This window comes from Ursus maritimus, unplaced genomic scaffold, assembly GCF_017311325.1.
Source record: "Ursus maritimus isolate PB19 unplaced genomic scaffold, ASM1731132v1 scaffold_3, whole genome shotgun sequence".
NCBI lineage: Eukaryota > Metazoa > Chordata > Mammalia > Carnivora > Ursidae > Ursus > Ursus maritimus.
The window spans coordinates 47645381-47663564 of NW_024425563.1; the positions used below are offsets into that span (position 1 = coordinate 47645381).

The following is an 18184-nucleotide window of genomic DNA, read 5'->3' on the forward strand; positions in this document are numbered from 1 at the left end:
GGGGGGGGGGGGGCTAAAAACAGGAAGAGCCGGAGGGCGCCGCGACGTGGAGCGACTGCGTTCCCGGCTTAGAAGCCGGGCCCTGAGTGAGTGAGGTGCGCACGCGCCCGCGGCAGTGAGTTTCGGAGGGTGGGGTACCGGCTATTAGGAGCTCGTTGTAGTGAAGGGAGAGCAGGAGGGATGTGGGCCCAGAGGACAGGGTGTCACCCGCCCAGGACTGGGGTGCGCGCCCAGGCTGGCCCCGCACGAATCCCAGTCCCTTCCTCTCTCCCACAGGGCCGTGCCAGGCGCGGCCTGGAGTCCCCTGAGAGTCCCTTTCTGGCCTTGAAGCCGGTCGACCGCCCAGTCCAGTCCCCGCGGCCCTTTTCTGCGCCCTCTTCCCCTCCCTCCCCTTGCTGCGACGGTGACAAAGCGCAGCTCCCGAATTGCTGTCTCGGTGCGCCCCCCACTGCCGACCGTCAGAGGCGGAAGTTGCGGTGCGTCCCGGCATCCTCGCTGGCTCGGATCCCGCGGCTCTGCCAGGGGCAGCAGCCCAAACCCTCCATCCGCCTCCCCCAGGGCAGCCTCACGTCGCCCTAAGCGCCAGCCTTCTGAGCTAGACCCCAGGAAGAGGGGGTGGCGGTTCGGCCTAGGCCTCTAGGGACAGGTCATCAACCATGCGGGGGTGAGGAGTTGGAGGTAGCACGGAGCTCACCTAATAGGCTACCTTCCTTCCTCCTCTGCGAGAGGGCGTGGACCCCCGCCCCAACCTGTTGAGGCTTGTAGAAAGCGGGTCTTGTGGGTAGGGGTGCCTTATAGATTCCCTCGGTCAGACAGTATGATTAATCACGCCCCCAACACATGCGTCGGCCCTATTTGTCGTGGGCAGGAAGCCCAGGCATTGGGGAGCCTCTTGGACAACCCTGTTTCCACAGCCCTCAAAACTTCTTTTTTGAGCCTCACTTAGTTCTGAGGCCCATTGATAAACTACTATAGCAACTTTCCCCGTTCCCTTTGGCAGTGTTTCTTGAAGTGTGGTCCCTGTATCACCTGGGAACTTGTTAGAAATGTAAATTCTCAGGTTCCACTGCAGTCTTATTGAATTAGAAACTCTGGAGGGGGATCCAGCCCCAGGGCTGTTTTAACAAGCCCTCGGAGTGATCTTGGTGTACACTCCAGTTTAAAAACTGCTCCCCCATGGATTCCATCACCCTGGTTTCTAAGTTCCCATGATCCTCCACTGTGCCTGGAATGTTTGGTTGCCTCTGGTACAGAAGTTTATGCCTCTGTTTATTCACTCTTGTTCTTTCCATTTTATCTCCTCCATGTATCTCTTTGTGCACTAACTTATTACCTAATGATGTCATTATCACCTAATGATGTCATTATCTAATTTAGCTCCTCACTCATCTTCTCACTCATCCACTGCCTAAGGACATGCCTCACTTGGTGGCAGATCAGAAACTGCTTTGTGACTGCAGCAGCTGGAGCACAGTGGAAAACCTGCCCCCCTCAGAGATTTCTCTCACAAAAGGGAGTCAGAGGCCTTGAGATGGTGATGGGTTCGCTGGCTGCAGAGTGGAGAAGAGCAGCCCTTCATGTTTGGATATGCATCCTGCTAGAGAACAGATAAAATGGAATAAAGGGCCTTGGGAGTAATTGGGGAATGAGGAAATCGAGGCACAGAAATAGATTTTCTGTGGGCTCCCTCAACGACTATGGGCAGGGACCCAGCACCAGCTTGAGATACACAAGTATTTTTCTTTGTGGATATCTAGATGGTGCGTTAGGCGTTTGTTGGTGGCTGGCTAAACACAAGCAGCTTTAGTAGGAGCCAAAAAGCCCTGAGACTTGTAGCTATAGATGGAGATGTTTTTTTCATTCAGTCATACTTTCCTAGTATCAGACATATTCTGGGATGCTATTTAATAAGTTAAATTTATAGCTAATGTTATAAATTAGGCAGCATGAGGCCAAGGTGCTACCAAAAATACCCAGTAAAGGTAGCTATAAATATCTTCTGTGTATGGAGCACTATTCTAAATGTTTTACATGCATTCTAGCACTTAATCCCTATAGCTCCATGAAGTAAGAAGGAGAAACCAAGTCAAAGATGGGTTAAATGCTTACTCAAGATCACATGGCCGGTTAGTGGCAGAGGTGATACTGAACCCCAGTGCCAGAAGCCAGAAGCCAGGCTCCTACTCTCTGGGTTCAGCCCCCTCCTGTGGAAGCTAGCAGGGCATGACCTGTAATCTCAAAGGGTTGATTTAATTTCCCAACGTTGCTAAATTAGTCGCAGGCCTAGAATAATACTATTCTATTTAATAAGAACTTCATCGGGCATTACTATCAATAGTATTAATAATAAACAGTTGGTCTTTTCCTATTTGGGTAACATTTTCACACCCACTGTCCCATTTGATAAAATAGTCTCATGTAATAGGAAGAGCAGCTATTAATATAATCCCCATTTTACAGATGAGGAAACCAAGACCCAAAAGGGTTAAGTGCCTCCCCCCAGATCACTCAGCTAACAAATGACAAAGCAAGGAACACTGTTACTCCTTTTGACATCTTTGTCTTTGTTTCTTATTTTTTCTTTCATCTCACTTCAGACACGCATTCATGTATCATCATCTTAATCCTTGACATGCCTCCATTAGTTTTGGCTGCTCCAAAGACTTCTCTGTCCAGCATTTGGTTTGCTCCTCCTGTGGTCCCTGATGAGGTTGAAGAGGCCAGAGTTGTTCTTTCCAGTTTCCAGTTAAGGAAGCCAAGATTTGGAGAATTCAGAGGACTTGACCAAGGTCACAGAGCCACAATAAGAAGCAAAGTCTCAGACTGTTCACAGGCAAGAGTGAATTTTGTAGAGAATCCTACAGAATGAATGAATCATTCTTACTCCCTGTCCCATCCTTAAAGCCTGGCAGTACTGACAAAGGAAAGATGCTTGTGGAAAAAGTACCAACAATTTAGAAGTGTTCAAAACATAATGTGCTATTAATGCAACTTTTTATTATAATGGACTTACAGTCGTTTCATAACTTCCATTACTGGCAATATGTCAACTTTGGAATGTTTTCCTAATTATTCTAGAGTCAGCCTTACTGTTCTTGGAAAGAATTAGAAGAGGAAAGAAAGGTCACTGTTTTAAAAATAGGCCTGGAAACAGCCAAAAAAACCCGGATCCAGGATATAATTCTGCCCTGGTCTTCGGCCCTGAGGAAGGGGACTGTACTTTCACAAGCAGCAACAGTCAGGCCACGATTGTAATCTTAAATATAGCCCATCAGCACCTGAAGAGCCAGATCACCTCCAAAAATGGATTAGTTTTCTTTCTATTCCTTCCTTCCTTCACAACCCTCATTTTTTCCCAGTACAAGCAGTGGAAAAAGGAAAAGCGCATGCGCTCAGGCTGTAAGTTAGGAACATGATAGGCATACTTTCACTTATGTCTCACAGCAATCCTCAGAGGGGAGCACGGAGCTCCTTACTTCACAGGCAGGAAAACTGAGGCATACGGAGGTTAGGAGGTTAAGCAACGGAGGTCACACAGCTAGTGAATGAGAGACAAAGGAAAACCCAGGCTTGTAAATATGCAGTTTAACTTCCAATAGCTATAAACCCACTTTCCCTATGGATGTGGATTCTGAGATCTTATGATCCAGCAGAAAGGAGCAGCCGGAGCTAGTCTGCAAGGCAGTGAGGCCTGGATTTTGAGTTCAGGAGGGAGAGAAACAGATCTCAGGGACCTTTGGGAAGATACAGGATAATCTGCAGCTGCTATGAGAACAGATCAATGGGGGAAGCGTGCTCTCAAATTTGCCTAGTCAAGATTTCTTATACTTCAGAGATAGCTGGTGACAAGGTAAGGGCATTCGTTTGGAAGCCAGACAGACTTGAGCTTGAAGCCCAACTCTGGCACTTACCAGCCAGTGACCTTGAGCAGACCAAAGCTGCAAGATGTTAGATCTAAGATACAGCTGCCTGCCTCTTGGAGCTGTTCTGAAGATTTAATGTGATATGAAATGGAAAAGGCCTAGCACATGGGGCGCCTGGGTGGCTCAGTCGGTTTTAAGCATCTGCCTTCGGCTCGGGTCATGATCCCAGGGTCCTGGGATCGAGCCTCACATCAGGCTCCCTGCTCAGCGGGGAGCCTGCTTCTCCTTCTGCTGCTCCCCCTGCTTGTGCGCTCTCTCTCTGTCAAATAAATAAACAAATAAAAAAAATTTTTTTTTAAAGGAAAAGGCCTAGCACAGTGCCTGGCCTACGGGGAGTACCCAGTGAATGCAAACTCCCTCATGTCCCACCGTGGCAATGTCCCTATCTCACCTACTGCGTCTGCGATTTGTCTCCCTCGATATTGTACCCTTGGTCAGTGAGAATCAGCAGTGAATGTAAAGTGAGGGGGAACGGTGCCCAGGGAACCCATAATGTGTCTGTGCCCCCTCCCTACATGGTGACTAACATTTCCCAGAAATAAATAACTACATAGCACTGGTGCATTTGCCAGAATTCAACAAATACGGACGTGGTAGGTGCACAACAAAATTAAGAATGATCTGGCTGCATCTTGGCAGTGCTATCACAGATCGCATCCAGGATCCTGTGTCCTTTCTGTAACTCCATTCACTGGGAGCTAGGATAGTGAGAAGATCAAGACATGCCTAGGGTGCTAATGGAATTTTCCCTCTATAGCCAGATGATCCGTAAATAGGAAAAAATGTCGTGGCGGTTTAGTATAATAGTTACGTGCACAGACTCAAGTTAGATTGCTTGGCTTCTAATTCCAACTCTGCCACTCACTATGCTAGCTGTGTGATGTTGGACAAGTGACTTAACTTCTGTAAGCCTCAGTTTCCTCATCTGTAAAAAGGGGCCATAGGACAACAAAATGAGTTAGTACCTATAAAGCACTTACGAGAGTGTCTAGCATAAGACATTAGCTATTATTACTGTGGTGTGTCACTTCCCTGAATGTGAGCCTAAGGGAGTTCCGTGGCATGGAGGGAAGACGAGTGAAGCAAGCACCCTATGCCTGGAGCAGATATACCAGTGGTTGCAGCCTATATTCAGGGTTTCGGTACCAGCGCCACCATAGTGGGCGTGCACGAGTCACTTAACCTTCAGGAGCTCCTGTTTCCTCCCGTATAAAATGGGTGTGAATAACAGAGGTGTTCCCTTCTTCACATAGTTACTGCCCCAAATAGAGACCTATTGCCTATCATTGTAGCTTTTAATCTTTGAACTCATAAAGGTTTTCTTCTGCTCAGTAAAGAGTACGCCCTCTGGGAGGAGCCACACGGTAAGCCATGACCTGCTCAGTCCTTAGCGACACGCCAACACTTTACCAGCATCATAGGAATGGGGGAGAGGACGGCGGGAGACAGGATTGAGGAGAGCAGGAGATGAGAAGACTTCCAAGATGTCTGGCTTCCTTCACACGCGTCACTGAGGAGCGTCCCGCCCGGGGCCTTACAGTGATGCCCTGGCTTCATGCCACAAATCTTGTAAAGTGCCAAATGAGAATGATTCCTGCCAGTCTCTTTTCTATTTTGAGGGAAGAGAGAAAGGTTTGGTGACGTGGGACTTTCTTCGGTATCTATGGGACGTGGACAGTATAAGCCATGAGAAGACAACGCCATGAGGGGCAGTTTCTCATGGAACTTTGGGAGGTGGAAGGAATATATTACAAAGATTTCTCCTTTCTCCAGAGAGCTGACTTAAAGGTCCAGCAAATTTGGAAAGCAAAATTACCCGAATCCTTCTCCCCAGCTTCTATTCCCACTTCCTTGTCCCTATGCCCAGCAGAAGATTCCGATTTTACTAATCTTCCTGGTGAAGGTCCCAGAAACCCCCAAAGGACACTTTGGTTTGACTGAGTGGAAATAATATTTACAGCCATCCTACTGTGTGCCCTGCGCTGTGCTAGTCACTTGGTAACAGAGTTACTGTGACAGAAACAGCTGTCTCCCCTTCTTTCATGATGAAAGAGCATCCAACTTTCAGCTGTCCACATGGCTCTCAAGTCAAAGACCACATTCCTCTGCCTCTCTTGCAACTAGGAGTAGCCTTTGGACTAAATTCAGCAGACCAAATACCAGCAGAAATGTCATATGGCAGCTTCCAGGCCCCTTCCTTAAAAAACAGAAATATATAAGCCCATTGCACAGTCTTCTTTATTGTTCCTCTGTCCTGCTGCCTGGCGCTTGTGCCCTGACATCCTGGACCCACGAGGTGGAAGAAGCCTGGCTCTCTGACATCATGGGGCACTGCTCGAAAAGGACCAAAGGCCTACAAGAGAATGGAAATTGTAGGGGTCGTGTTTTCCAAATTAAAAAGATCAACAAAGAGGGGCGCCTGCCTAGGTGGGTTAAGCGTCTGCCTTCGGCTCAGGTCATGATCCCGAGGTCCTAGGATCGAGCCCCAGTGGGGAGCCTGCTTCTCCCTCTCCCTCTGCCCCCCCCACCACCCTGCTCGTGCTCTCTCTCTCTGGCTGTACCCCAAATAAATAATCTTTAAAAAGATCAGCAAAGAGGAGGGAAAGAAAGAGAGAGAGGCCTATAAGAAAATGTAAATTTCTGAGTTTTTCTGGGTGGTGATAAAGTGGGGGGGGTGTGTATATGTGTGTGTGTGTGTGTGTGGTAATCCCCTGACAAATTATATAACATCTTCGTAGAACTTCAGTCTATACTAAACTTTTTTCCAGGCAGGCCAAAGAAAAAGTTACTAAAGCACAACCAACAAACTAATTATTTTTATGTATACATTATACCACTTAAAAAATTATTTTGGTGCACCTGGGTGGCTCAGTCCGTGAAGCGTCTGCCTTGGGCTCAGGTCATGATCCCAGGGTCCTGGGATCGAATCCCACATCAGGCTCTCTGCTCAGTGGGGAGTCTGCTTCCCCCTCTCCCTCGTCCCCTCCCCTTGCTTATGCTCTCCCTCTCCCTCTCCCTCTCCCTCTTTCTCCCTCTCTCTCTCAAAGAAATAAAAGATCTTTTAAAAAATTATTTTACCTGCACAGCGATAATTTCTAAGTGAGATATTGTTGAAGGGTTGTGAAAAAGGCAAATGAGAAGTTTCTCTAGAGATAGAATGAAAATGAACAGGCCTTTCTCAGAAGACCAATTCAGAAAAACAGCCAACTCTTCTGTTTCTATTCTGTTCTCAATTTTCTGTGAGACTTCAAGTGAGCTATTAAACATCTTGGACCTTATTAAAAGGGGGTGGTAATTTCATATAGAGTGGGTATTGTTAAGCCTTCTTGTTTTTAAATCCAAACTGAGCCTCTCTCTCTCTCTCTCACACACACACACACACACACACACAAATGTAGCTTTTGGAAGCCGTTCACTGCTAGGGAGGTAAGAGGACATGTCTGAAGAGCTAATGCAGTTACAGATAGATATTCCATATGCTAACTTAACATAAATGCTTCAAACTTTTATTTCCTTGATGGAGAAACATCAGGATCTCTGGCCTGTTTTACATGCTTTAGCCTTGGGTGGGAAATGCCCCTAAGTAAAATAAGAAGCTGTTTCAGAAGTATTTCTCCTTTCCCACACCACTTATTATCTCTAACAACTCATTTTCCATCCACCGTGTTTCCCTGTACTGGTTTTACGATAGGGAGTCCCCACCACTGTGGGCCCTCTGCGAGTCTAGCCAATCCTTTCTGGCTCCCCAGTGAAAAATGGGGGACAAAACTCAGAATTATGACAGGGCGGACCATGTGATACTGCCGTTACTTTGCTGGTTTCCATCTACCCTGCAGGTGGCAAGCTTGAAGGTTTGGGGAAATCCCCTGATGGCTCGATGCACCAATTTCCAATGGGATCACATTAGCACGTTCAAGTACAATTGCTATAGTACCGGCCAGGTCTATTTTCAGGCTGTGCGTATGGATGAGGAACGGCTGTCCACAGGTCTATAAAGTTTCTTACACAAGAACCCTGCACCTGAAAGCTGAAAGTAAGACACACGCCAGCCCTTATGGATTCTCACCACTCTGTAGGTGTAGATGGAGCCAAGGGAAATTTGGCGGGTCTGACCAAGGACGACTAAGTCAAAAGCCCTGGAGTCCAGGTCAGAGTGAGGTGCAACATCTTTAGCCAATGGATGTGCTGTATTGAGGCCCCAGGCAGCCAAGAAAATTGGCCAGTGGTCAGGAAAGTAGGCTCTAGACTTGCCCTTGCCATTGCCTGTCTGGGTGACCTTGGACAAGTCATTTCACTCTTCTGTGAATAGAGTACCAGTCCCAACTCTGCCACACACTGGGAGACCTTTGCCAATTCACAGCATCGAGCATCAGAGGAAGCCAGAAGGATTTGTTTTCTAGCATGCCCCCACTCTGGCTTCTGGGACTCCAGCCCAGACACACACTAATGCCTATGGGAGCAGCCTGGTGGGAGCCATGAGAAATATGTCCTTGGTCATGTTAGGAAATTGAGAAGCCGGAATCCAGATTCTCAGCTCCAGAGCTGATTGCGTTGCCAGATATTTCATTTTCAAATATTTTTACATGTTGGCAACTGATTTGAACTGCTACAAAATTCTGTATTGGCCAATGACTCTGGGCCAGAAATGGCTTACTAGGCCCATTGTAGAGTCTTCTGCAGTCCACTGACCCAAGGAAGAGTTGGACTAGGTGGGGACCTGGCAGGGAGGAGTGATGGATGCAGTATCCCCTACATGAAGAACACAGATAATTCTGGCCAAGGGTGGGCTGGCTGGTCTGAGCCCCAAAGCGCTACCGCTCCTACCCCAGCCTCAGTTTCCCCAGCGCACCCGAACCGGTCTAGTTCAGCCTGGGTCTCTTTTCCTCTACCCTCTGCAGGTGGGGCCTATTCTCCACGCGAAGGTGGGCCTGCCGGTCGCAGGCAGAAAAGGAGTGTGTTGCAGGCAGGAACCGAATGGTCGCGGCGCTCAGGCGTTGGCTGTGGGTCCCCCGCCCCCTGGGTGCCGCCAAACCCGAGACGCGCGGGGATGCACGTCGCAAACCCCGCTGCGGGCAGGTGCGGCGTGGCCCGGCGCCTGCGAACCCGGCGGCCTCGGCGGCTCCCGCAGTCCCGGCTGCGCTCACGGTCAAGCCCACCGAGAAACCGCAGGGCGCGCGGCTGCCGGGTGGCCGGTGGGGAACTCGCGTCGCGGGCGTGGCGGCGGCAGGGCCCGGAGCCCGCGCTGCAGCCAGCGAATGCCTTGCAACGAACGGTACGTATTTGTTGGGAGGAAATTCGATTGTCGAGCTCTTTTCCTCCCTGAGCTTAAAAATGGATTCTCTTGGGGCGCCTGGGTGGCTGAGACGTTAAGCGTCTGCCTTCGGCTCAGGGCGTGATCCCGACGTTCGGGGATCGAGTCCCACATCAGGCTCCTCCGCTGGGAGCCTGCTTCTTCCTCTCCCACTCCCCCTGCTTGTGTTCCCTCTCTCGCTGGCTGTCTCTGTCAAATAAATAAATAAAATCTTAAAAAAAAAAAAAAAAAGAATGGATTCGCCATCTGTTGTGAAAGCCTCGGGCTCTGGGCGGCTGTATCCTGGCCTCTTGGAGCTGTGGGGAGCCCTGCAAACACCCCGACCCCCGGAGGCCCTTGCTCCACCTGCCCCTCCGCTCTGACACACGTTGGCGCTCCCTGCCATTGCTGTGCCTTTCAAAGCCCCGTCACCTGTTCCAGCCAAGCCCAAAGGAGGTGATGCGCTGTCAAGCTCAAATACAGAAACCTATTTTCTATATAATTCAGTTTGTCCAAAAGAACTTTGAAGGAAGGCGGATGACAACATACAAGGACACTGTTACCCTCAGACTATTGGCGAAACGTAAAAAACAAACAAACAAAAAACAGATAAAACCTCCTTGGAGGCAATTTTGACATTTATGAATTTACAGTTATTTCGCTTGTCCCCAGAATCTCACTTTTTGAAAATTTTCCTACAAAATGCATTCAAAAATATTTACTATGTCATTTTAGTGATAATGAAAAAGTGGAAATAACCCAACCGTTTGTCAAGATATAAATAAAAAGGTTAATAAATAATGAGTACACATATCAAGAAATTATGTAAAAGATTTGTGTTCACAGGCAAACAGATCTAAGCTTATGTTAAATTAAAAAAGTGAGTTATAAAAGACAGTAGATATGGTAGGATTCCATATTCGTTAAAATGCAAAAAGAAACTGTAAGTAAATGTCTACAACTCACTCGGGTATTAGTGACTTTTTATTTCATGGATGATTATATAGGAAATATATGTGTATTTTATATGTACATGCATCTGGAGAAATATATCCGTAACTGTTGCATTGTTTATCTTTGGGGTGACCTGAGAGGAGGGAATGTAGGGCATTAACTTCCCACACTATATTTCTTCAAAGTTTGATTTCTTCTAATATAGGCATGCAGTAATTTTGTACTTCCCGCACACCAAAAACAGTAAAGATTTTTAAAAATCATACCCCTTCCCATCCCAAGACTACCAGATTGTTATCCCTTGTCCACTTCTCTCTGATATTTCCATTACGATGTTAACTATCCCTTCAACCTCCTCTCATCCCTGTACAGTATCCAAGAAACCCACAGTCCTTTCATTTCAACTTACAAGTTGCCTGTTTCACGTGTGCAAATGGTTTTTTAGATCATTTAAACCAAAAGAATGAAGGAAGTAAGAAAATTACTTCCACTTTATCTATTCATACTATCCAAACAGAAAGAGTAGATGCAGGGTTTTTGTTTTTGTTTTTGTTTCTGCCCTTGAAAGCATTGCCCTTTTTAATCCATTACTTCCCAAGTCCTGTGTGGATGTGGCACATATTCTCCCTCTCTCTCCCCCAACCATGAGAGATCTTTAAAACGCGGTTTTTGTTTCTATTTAATCCAGAAAGGCAGAAAGGCGTTAGACTCTGTGGAGGAAATACCACTGAAAAATCGAGCAGGATTTCCAGGGATGGGAATTGGAGTGGGAAGCGCACTCTTGGCTGAAGGAGGGACATTGTGAAAGAGACTAGGAGAGGGGAATGTGGCTTGGACCATGGGCTATGATTCTGGAATTGTTTAAATTAGTCTGAATGTTGTCTCAGAAACATGAGCTCAATTCATGCTATGGGAAATAAGCATGGCCACACTTCAAACATGCAGAAATGAAGGGCTTGTCTGGCATTTTAAAATATTCATATAGAAAAATGGCACCCAGCAGCAATAAACTGAGTGGGTCCACCCCCACCAACATGTCTGATACGGTTCTTATTTGCACATAAAACAACATCACATATCCTTAGCAAAGTCTCAGAACATTCCAGGATCACACACATAACTCCATTTTTGCTCAGACCCCTAATGCCACTCTACCCTTTCCACATGCATCAATAGCATCGTTGTAAAATGCCGTGCTCTGGAACAAAATACCCAGGTTCCAGTCCAGACTGGCATATGCTAGCTTATGATTTGGGTCAAGTTATTTACCTCTTCTGTGCTTCAAGTTCATGAGCTCTGAAATGGTGATAACACTACTCATTTTATAAGATGTTATGCAATTTAAACAAGATGATGTATACAAAGCTTTTAGAATGTTAAACCTTTAGACTACTAAGAATAAAGCTTTAGAATATAAAGCTTTTATATTTATTTTAAAGATTTATTTATTTATTTATTTGAGAGGGAGAGAAAGTGCATGAGCAGGGGGTGGGGAGCAGAGGGAGAGACAGAATCTCAAGCAGACTCCCCACTGAGCAGGGAGCCCAGGGAGCTCCGCTGGACCTTAGGATTCTGAGATCCAGGACCTGAACCAAAACTGAGAGTCCAATGCTCAACCGACTGAGCCACCCAGGTGCCCCTATGTATTTATTTTTGTTTTAAGTAGGCTCCAGGCCCAACATGGGGCTAGAACTCAGGACCTTGAGATCAAGAGTCACATGTTCTACTGACTGAGCCATCCAGGGACCCCAAGAATATAAAGCTTTTTAGAATACTAAAAGTTGAATCATAGCCACAATTACTACTTAACCCTCTTACAATCTCCCAAAAAGCTTATTCTTACCCCATTCCCCCCTCCTTAAGATACCGCCATCTCTACATTCTCTAACTCGTCTTAGCTCCATCCTTTATTTAATGGAGATTCTAACAGTAGCTCCTCCCCCGATGTTTGCCTTCTCTCCTGTCCAATGGGAGGCAAAGGACTGCACCATAGTCTAAAGAACACCTCACTGAAAACCTGGAGTCTATTCTTCCTCCTTATGAACAGTGTTTTTTAAATATGGAACATTTTATGAACATCCTTCGGCAGGAGCCATGCTAACCTTCTCTGTATCATTCCAATTTTAGCACATGTGCTGCTGAAGCGAGCACAGAATAAATCAGTTTTAGATCCTTTTCACCCCCCCCCACCTACCATAGGATCCCTTATACTCTTTTACAGTCAATCTCCCCTTCCTACCTCCAGCTTCAGGCAAGCACTAATCTACTTTCTGTCGTGATAAATTTGCCTTTTCTGGACGTTTTAGATACATGGAATCATACAATAGGTGGTCTCTTCTGTCTAACTTCTTTCACTTAGCATAGTTTTTTAGATTTATCCATGATATAGTATATGTTAGTAGTTCAGTACTTTCTGTTTTATCACTGTCAAATCAGAATGATTTCTGCCATGTCTGAAGAATTCTATTATAGGGGCGCCTGGGTGGCTCAGTCGGTTAAGTGTCTGCCTTTGGCTCAGGTCATGATCCCAGAGCCCTGGGATCGAGCCCTGCATCGGGCTCCCCACTCAGGAGGGAAGTCTGCTTCTCCCTCTCCCACTGCCTGCCGCTCCCCCTTTTATTTATTTATTTGACAGAGAGAGAGAGATAGCCAGCAAGAGAGGGAACACAAGCAGGGGGAGTGGGAGAGGAAGAAGCAGGCTCCCAGAGGAGGAGCCCGATGTGGGGCTCGATCCCAGAACGCGGGATCACGCCCTGAGCCGAAGGCAGACGCTTAACGACTGAGCCACCCAGGAGCCCCTAAATAAAATCTTTTTTAAAAAAAGAATTCTATTATACAACAACAATAATAATATATAGTGAAAGCTAACTATTACGTCATCTACAATGCTCTAAGCACTGGCTAAGTGTTTTATTTGCATCCTAGAACTTAAACTTCACAACAGCCTATGTATGGGCTATCTAGGTAATACTATTATACACATTTTTGAGTTGAGGACACTTAAGTTTAGAAATATGAACAGACTTGCCCAAGGTCACAAAGCAAGTAAGTGGCAGAGGGGAACTCAAATCTAAGTCTGTGTGACTCTTGAGCTAAAGCCAGAGTCACCTTCGAAATTAACAAGGGGTCTTTGTATTCCATACCTTTCCATCATCACAAAAACAAAACCCAGGAAAGTATTCATAGCAAGTCCACCAAACAGATGGAGAAATGGTCAGTGCTTTGTCAACTGTAAATCCCCACTTGTGTGTAAGGAATTGTGACTCCATCATTTTCTCCACACCTGATGCTGCTCCTGTTCTGGAAACGTCTAACTCCTNAGAGTTGGTGTGGTGAAGGACTCAGTTCTACTGGATAAAGATTTCCGATGTTTGAAGAGATTTTCCTGGACACTGACCTGATGCCATTCCCAGGCCAGGCAGCCTAGGAAAATAGGCTGGACCTTTACTCATCACCTTGTCTAATGGGAAATGAACATGCAGGGGAAAAACTCCTTAGGATCCATGCTTTCCACTGTTAACAATTTTTAGGTTGGAACTCAAGGCAGTGCATGGTAACAATGAAGGTGGGCCGTTCTGATCTCCCACCCTGTGGTATTTGAGGGGCTGTTCATGAGGAAGATTCTGCTGCCACAGGCAGAAACACTCTTCTCTGAAGATTTCTGAAGAAAACTCCAGTTGTTATTTAAAGTCATAGAACCTCTTTGAGGTTTTATGATGAGCCTCAGGCCCCACATTTATGAGGAGCCTCAGACTGGAGACAGTCACCTTCAAACATGTGTTGTTATTATTATAAATGTATTAATAATATTGGTTTTAGTAATAATAAATACTGCAACAGACCATGCTTCCAATCTGTCCTAGTCTTTCTGAGTAATATTTAACTACCCTCATTAGTCACAGAAGGAAGGGTCCTCAGAGTGAAAGGTCTTCATTCCACCGAGGAACCCCAGGGATCCCGGGAAGTGCCTAGGTGTTCTGTGAAGGGGTGGGGGTGAGAACCCAAGTCTTCCGTCCCTCGAAAAGATCCAGGAAAACGAGGACTCAGACAAATCCCATTCTGGCTGAAGGACGACTAACTTAGGTGATGGAGGTTCTTACTACTGGCATCTCAATGGTGGTGTGCAATGCCCTTCCGGTAACATTTATTTGTTGAATGAAAAGAACTATTTGTTGGTGTTAAATGTGAGGATAGTGGCTCCCCTTGGGGGGTAGTGAGATGCTGGGTATGTTCTGTTTCTTGATCTGTCGCTGATTACAGGGGTGTGTTTACTTTACATTTTGTTCATTTTATGTACTTGTTTTGTACACAATATTTCAATAAAATTTACGCCAAAAAGACAGGAATAAAGATAAATATTTTAGAATGAAAGAGCCTACTGCAGCGCCCGTCATGGAGGAGGTGTCTGTCTGCGTGTTTACTGAATAAATGATCTCGGTTGATCCTATCATGTGGGGTGTATGACACGATAGTACTGTTACTGCTGTCACCACGACCCTTTCTCGACAGAGACGTTCAGGGCTTTGCTCGGTCCCGCGTCTGGTTGAGTCGCAGAGCCGGGCGCCGCGGCTCCTCTCCGGACCGGGCCGGATTCGGGTGGATCACTGCCCCGTCTCGGTCTGGCCGCCAGGCCGAGGGACCCGCCGCAGCCCGGGCCGGGGGCGACGCCGCCAGCCCGCAGCCCCCAGCGAGCTCCCGGGACGCGGCCAGGGCCGGAGGGGGCCTCGCCACGCCTCGACCGGGCTCGCGGGCTCCCCGCGGGGTCCCCGCCGGCTCCGGAGCCCGGGTTTCTGGGCTTCGGGTTCTCACGGTCGCTCGCCCCGCCCCGCCTGTCTTCCTGGCAGCGTCAGTCCGTCTGTCCACCGGTGTGGTGTCTTCGCTGTCTGCGACCGACCTTCACACCCTAGTCCCCTGCCCTGAACGACGGTGCCCTCGGAGCCGCCCCGGAAAAGCACCCAATTTATCATCACTATTGGGTATCTTTCCCAGCAGGGGATGGTGGCGGGGAGGAAGTACGGAAATGTAAGAACATGCGAACCCGCGAAGAAAGCCTCCGACCTGGGCTCCCCTTTACCTGGACTCAATGCCCAAGGTCACCTCTGGACCTGGCACAGGGTAGCTGAGAGAGTCCCAAGGATCCTAGCCTCTGCCCCCAGCTGTGGAACCTTGCACAAGCCACTGATCCCCATCTGCAAAACTGAAATGAGAGAATGCCCACCTCATACGGGTGTCCTGGGGGTTAACAGAGAGAATCCCTGCAAAGTACAGCATCCAGAACATAGTGGCTGCTGGACACTACTTCCCTTCCCTCCCCCTCGTCTTTAGCCAGACCGTGTTCCCAACATTCCTCTTGCCTCTCCATGGGAGAAAATCCCTCTCTCTGCCTGCCTGGGTCAGGGACCCCCATAGGACCTCCTTGCTGTTGGCCCCAACCAGACCCCCATGCAGAACACGGTTCATCCTGCTGCCGCCCTGGGTTCTCCTCTCAGCCCCCAGTGCCTTCATCTATTTAATCGTGTCACCCCATCTTTCTCTCACACACAGACCCACACGCACACGCTTACAGACCGTTAATGCTGCTGAGGGTAAGTACCCCCTTGCTCACGTTAAATGCCAAGCGCTGCCTAGCACGGAGCCTTCCTGACTCAATAAATGTCTGTTCCCCCGCAGTAGGTAGAAAAGGTCTGCTCCACCTCTAGCCTCCCCCTCCCAACCCCCCCACTGCCCCTCCCCCATTCCTGCAGCTGGTGGTGCTAAAGACTAAGCCTCCACCCCCTCCCCCCAACTCAGAAGCCATATTCACCCTAGCCGTGGTGACAGGTTGATGACTCCTATAACAGGCCCCTTTCCTCCTCTGGGGGGTTCCTGCCTGCATGGAGTCTGGTGGAGGGGCCACCAGCAGGGCCGGAAACCTGGGGAGAACGTCTCTGGCTGCCACTGATTTCTGTTACTAGAATTGATGTTTTTCTACAATTACAACCTTCCCTCCTTCATTACATCTCCTGTGTTCCTGAGGTAGTAAATACTGGGGATACGTATTATACTCCCCATAACTTACTTTCGATGATCAGAAAAAGCTTCTATTAATATACCCACTGTTGACCGGGAATCTGGCTCTGAAGCTCAGAGTGAGGCTTCTAGACCAGTGTCTATCTGCTGAGCACAGAGATGCCCACTCCCCAACTTTTGCCCTCTGAGCCAGTCTACCCAATGCATTAACAAGAGGCGGCAAAGATTAGTAGTTGAAAATATAGCCCCAGGACCCGATGCCTGGGGTCAATCCTAGTCCAGTCCTGGCCCCTTACTAGCTGGGTGAGCTTGGGCAAGTTACCAAACCTGACTGTGCCTCTGTTTCCCTATCTGTGAGATAGAAGTGATGGTAATAATAGTTCCTAGAGTTGTTACGCAGATTAAATGAGTAATTGTTTATAAAGTGATTAGCACTCTGTAAGCACTCAACAATGATTTTTGTCAAATACCTAAACTTAATACATCCAAGATCCTGACTCCTTAAGATGCCTAGCTACTCCTAAATGGTTAGAACTTGTTCTAAAGGAGAGACTAAGGATTCCTCCCAATTTAACCCTAAGTATATTATTGATTTTCAAGGCTTATAGAGTTGTCCCTAGAATTAACCAATTTCTCTCAATCTTTACTTTTCTTCATTTGTGTTGTATGTATGTGGACACATTCTGGAAGGAAAATTTAAAAGAAAGAGTTAGGAAGGAAGGAAGGAAGGAAGGAAGGAAGGAAGGAAGGAAGGAGGGAAGGGAGAGAGAGAGGAAAGAGAGAGAGAAAGGAAAGGGAAGGAAGGAAGGGAGAAAGAAAGAAAAAAATGGAGGGAAGGAGGAATTTGGTTGAGATGGGTGGATTGTGGTAAAATTCTGTTTTATTATTTTCCATCATAATAACAATAACCCGTTCAATAAATTATGCCAAACTCATACTTTCCTGGACCTTACACTTTCCAGAAAATCTAGGTGAGAAGCGGTTGCTCAGAGTCAGAATGGCTGAGTTTAACAGCTGGAGGAGAGAGCCGGCTGCAGAGCTATGGGGCCACTTACAGGATCCGAATCGGCCGAACAATATCCTTGAGGCCACCTCTCCCCTCAACACTTGGAATAGGCTCTCTATTCGCTGAAATCTCTGTAGCACAGGTTGTACAAAAGCTCAGCCATTTCCCACTTCAAGACCATGCACGCTAAGGAAGGAACTTTCTTTTACTCAAGGCTGCAGGAAAAAGTGAGTCCTGGATCCCCCTCCCCCAGCATCTAGCCTAAACACACACACACACACACATACACACACACACACAGGCACCCTAGATTCAGTGAATCTAAAGGTTTGGCTTATGTGCCTTGGAAACTACAGGCCTGTCCAAACACTTCACGCGGGTAATGCAAGGAGGTTTAAGACAGCCCTTGAGAAAGTGTTCATGACCCAACTGGCCGGAGAGGCCAAAGGAAAAAGAGTCCCCCATCCTGCTCCTCGGGCTTTCTGAATCCCCACAAACATCATTTCAAGCAAAGCACTCCACTTTGTCCTCAGAAATGCCTGCCTTGGGGCTCCTGGGTGGCTCAGTCCTCTGCCTTTGGCTCAGGTCATGATCCCAGAGTCCCACATGGGCTCCCTGCTCAGCGGGGAGTCTGCTTCTCCCTCTGCCTGCCACTCCCCCTGCTTGTGCTCTCTCTCTCTCTCTGTGTGTGTGTCTCTCTGTCAAATAAATAAAATCCTTTTTTAAAAAATGCCTGCCTTGGGTGCCTGGGTGGCTCAGTTGGTTAAGCCTCTGACTCCGGCTCAGGTCAGGATCTCGGGGTCCTGGGATCGAGTCCCCTCATCGGGGTACCAGCTCAGCGGGCAGTCTCCTTTCCCTCTACCCCTCCCCCTGCTCATGCTCTCTCTCTCAAATAAAAAAATAAAATCTTTAAAAAAAAAAGTTGTCTGCCTTATAGAGACCTAAACCGGTGGTTCTCGACTGGGGGCTATTATGGCCCCCAGGGCACATCTGCCCATGTCT

At 47.6% G+C, this 18184-nt stretch overlaps 1 protein-coding gene and 1 pseudogene across 3 annotated transcripts in view; one reads left to right on the forward strand and one right to left on the reverse strand.

The window, feature by feature from the left end:
* The window catches only part of LOC121105826, a 9749-nt gene extending 417 nt beyond the window's left edge, over window positions 1–9332 (forward strand). Inside the window, exons 1-2 of one of the 3 annotated variants that reach the window (XM_040644153.1) lie at window positions 7104–7956; window positions 8822–9332. In XM_040644153.1, the coding sequence (XP_040500087.1) occupies window positions 7890–7956; window positions 8822–9246 (492 nt within the window). In that variant the 5' untranslated portion in view covers window positions 7104–7889 and the 3' untranslated portion in view covers window positions 9247–9332. Of the gene's footprint in view, window positions 1–7103; window positions 7957–8821 lie in introns of those variants that run through there. The other 2 variants (XM_040644152.1, XR_005838551.1) reach the window with 2 other exon arrangements.
* A 2888-nt stretch (window positions 9333–12220) lies between these two features.
* Window positions 12221–12318, reverse strand: LOC121105986 (annotated as a pseudogene).
* Between the last annotated feature and the right edge of the window lie 5866 nt (window positions 12319–18184).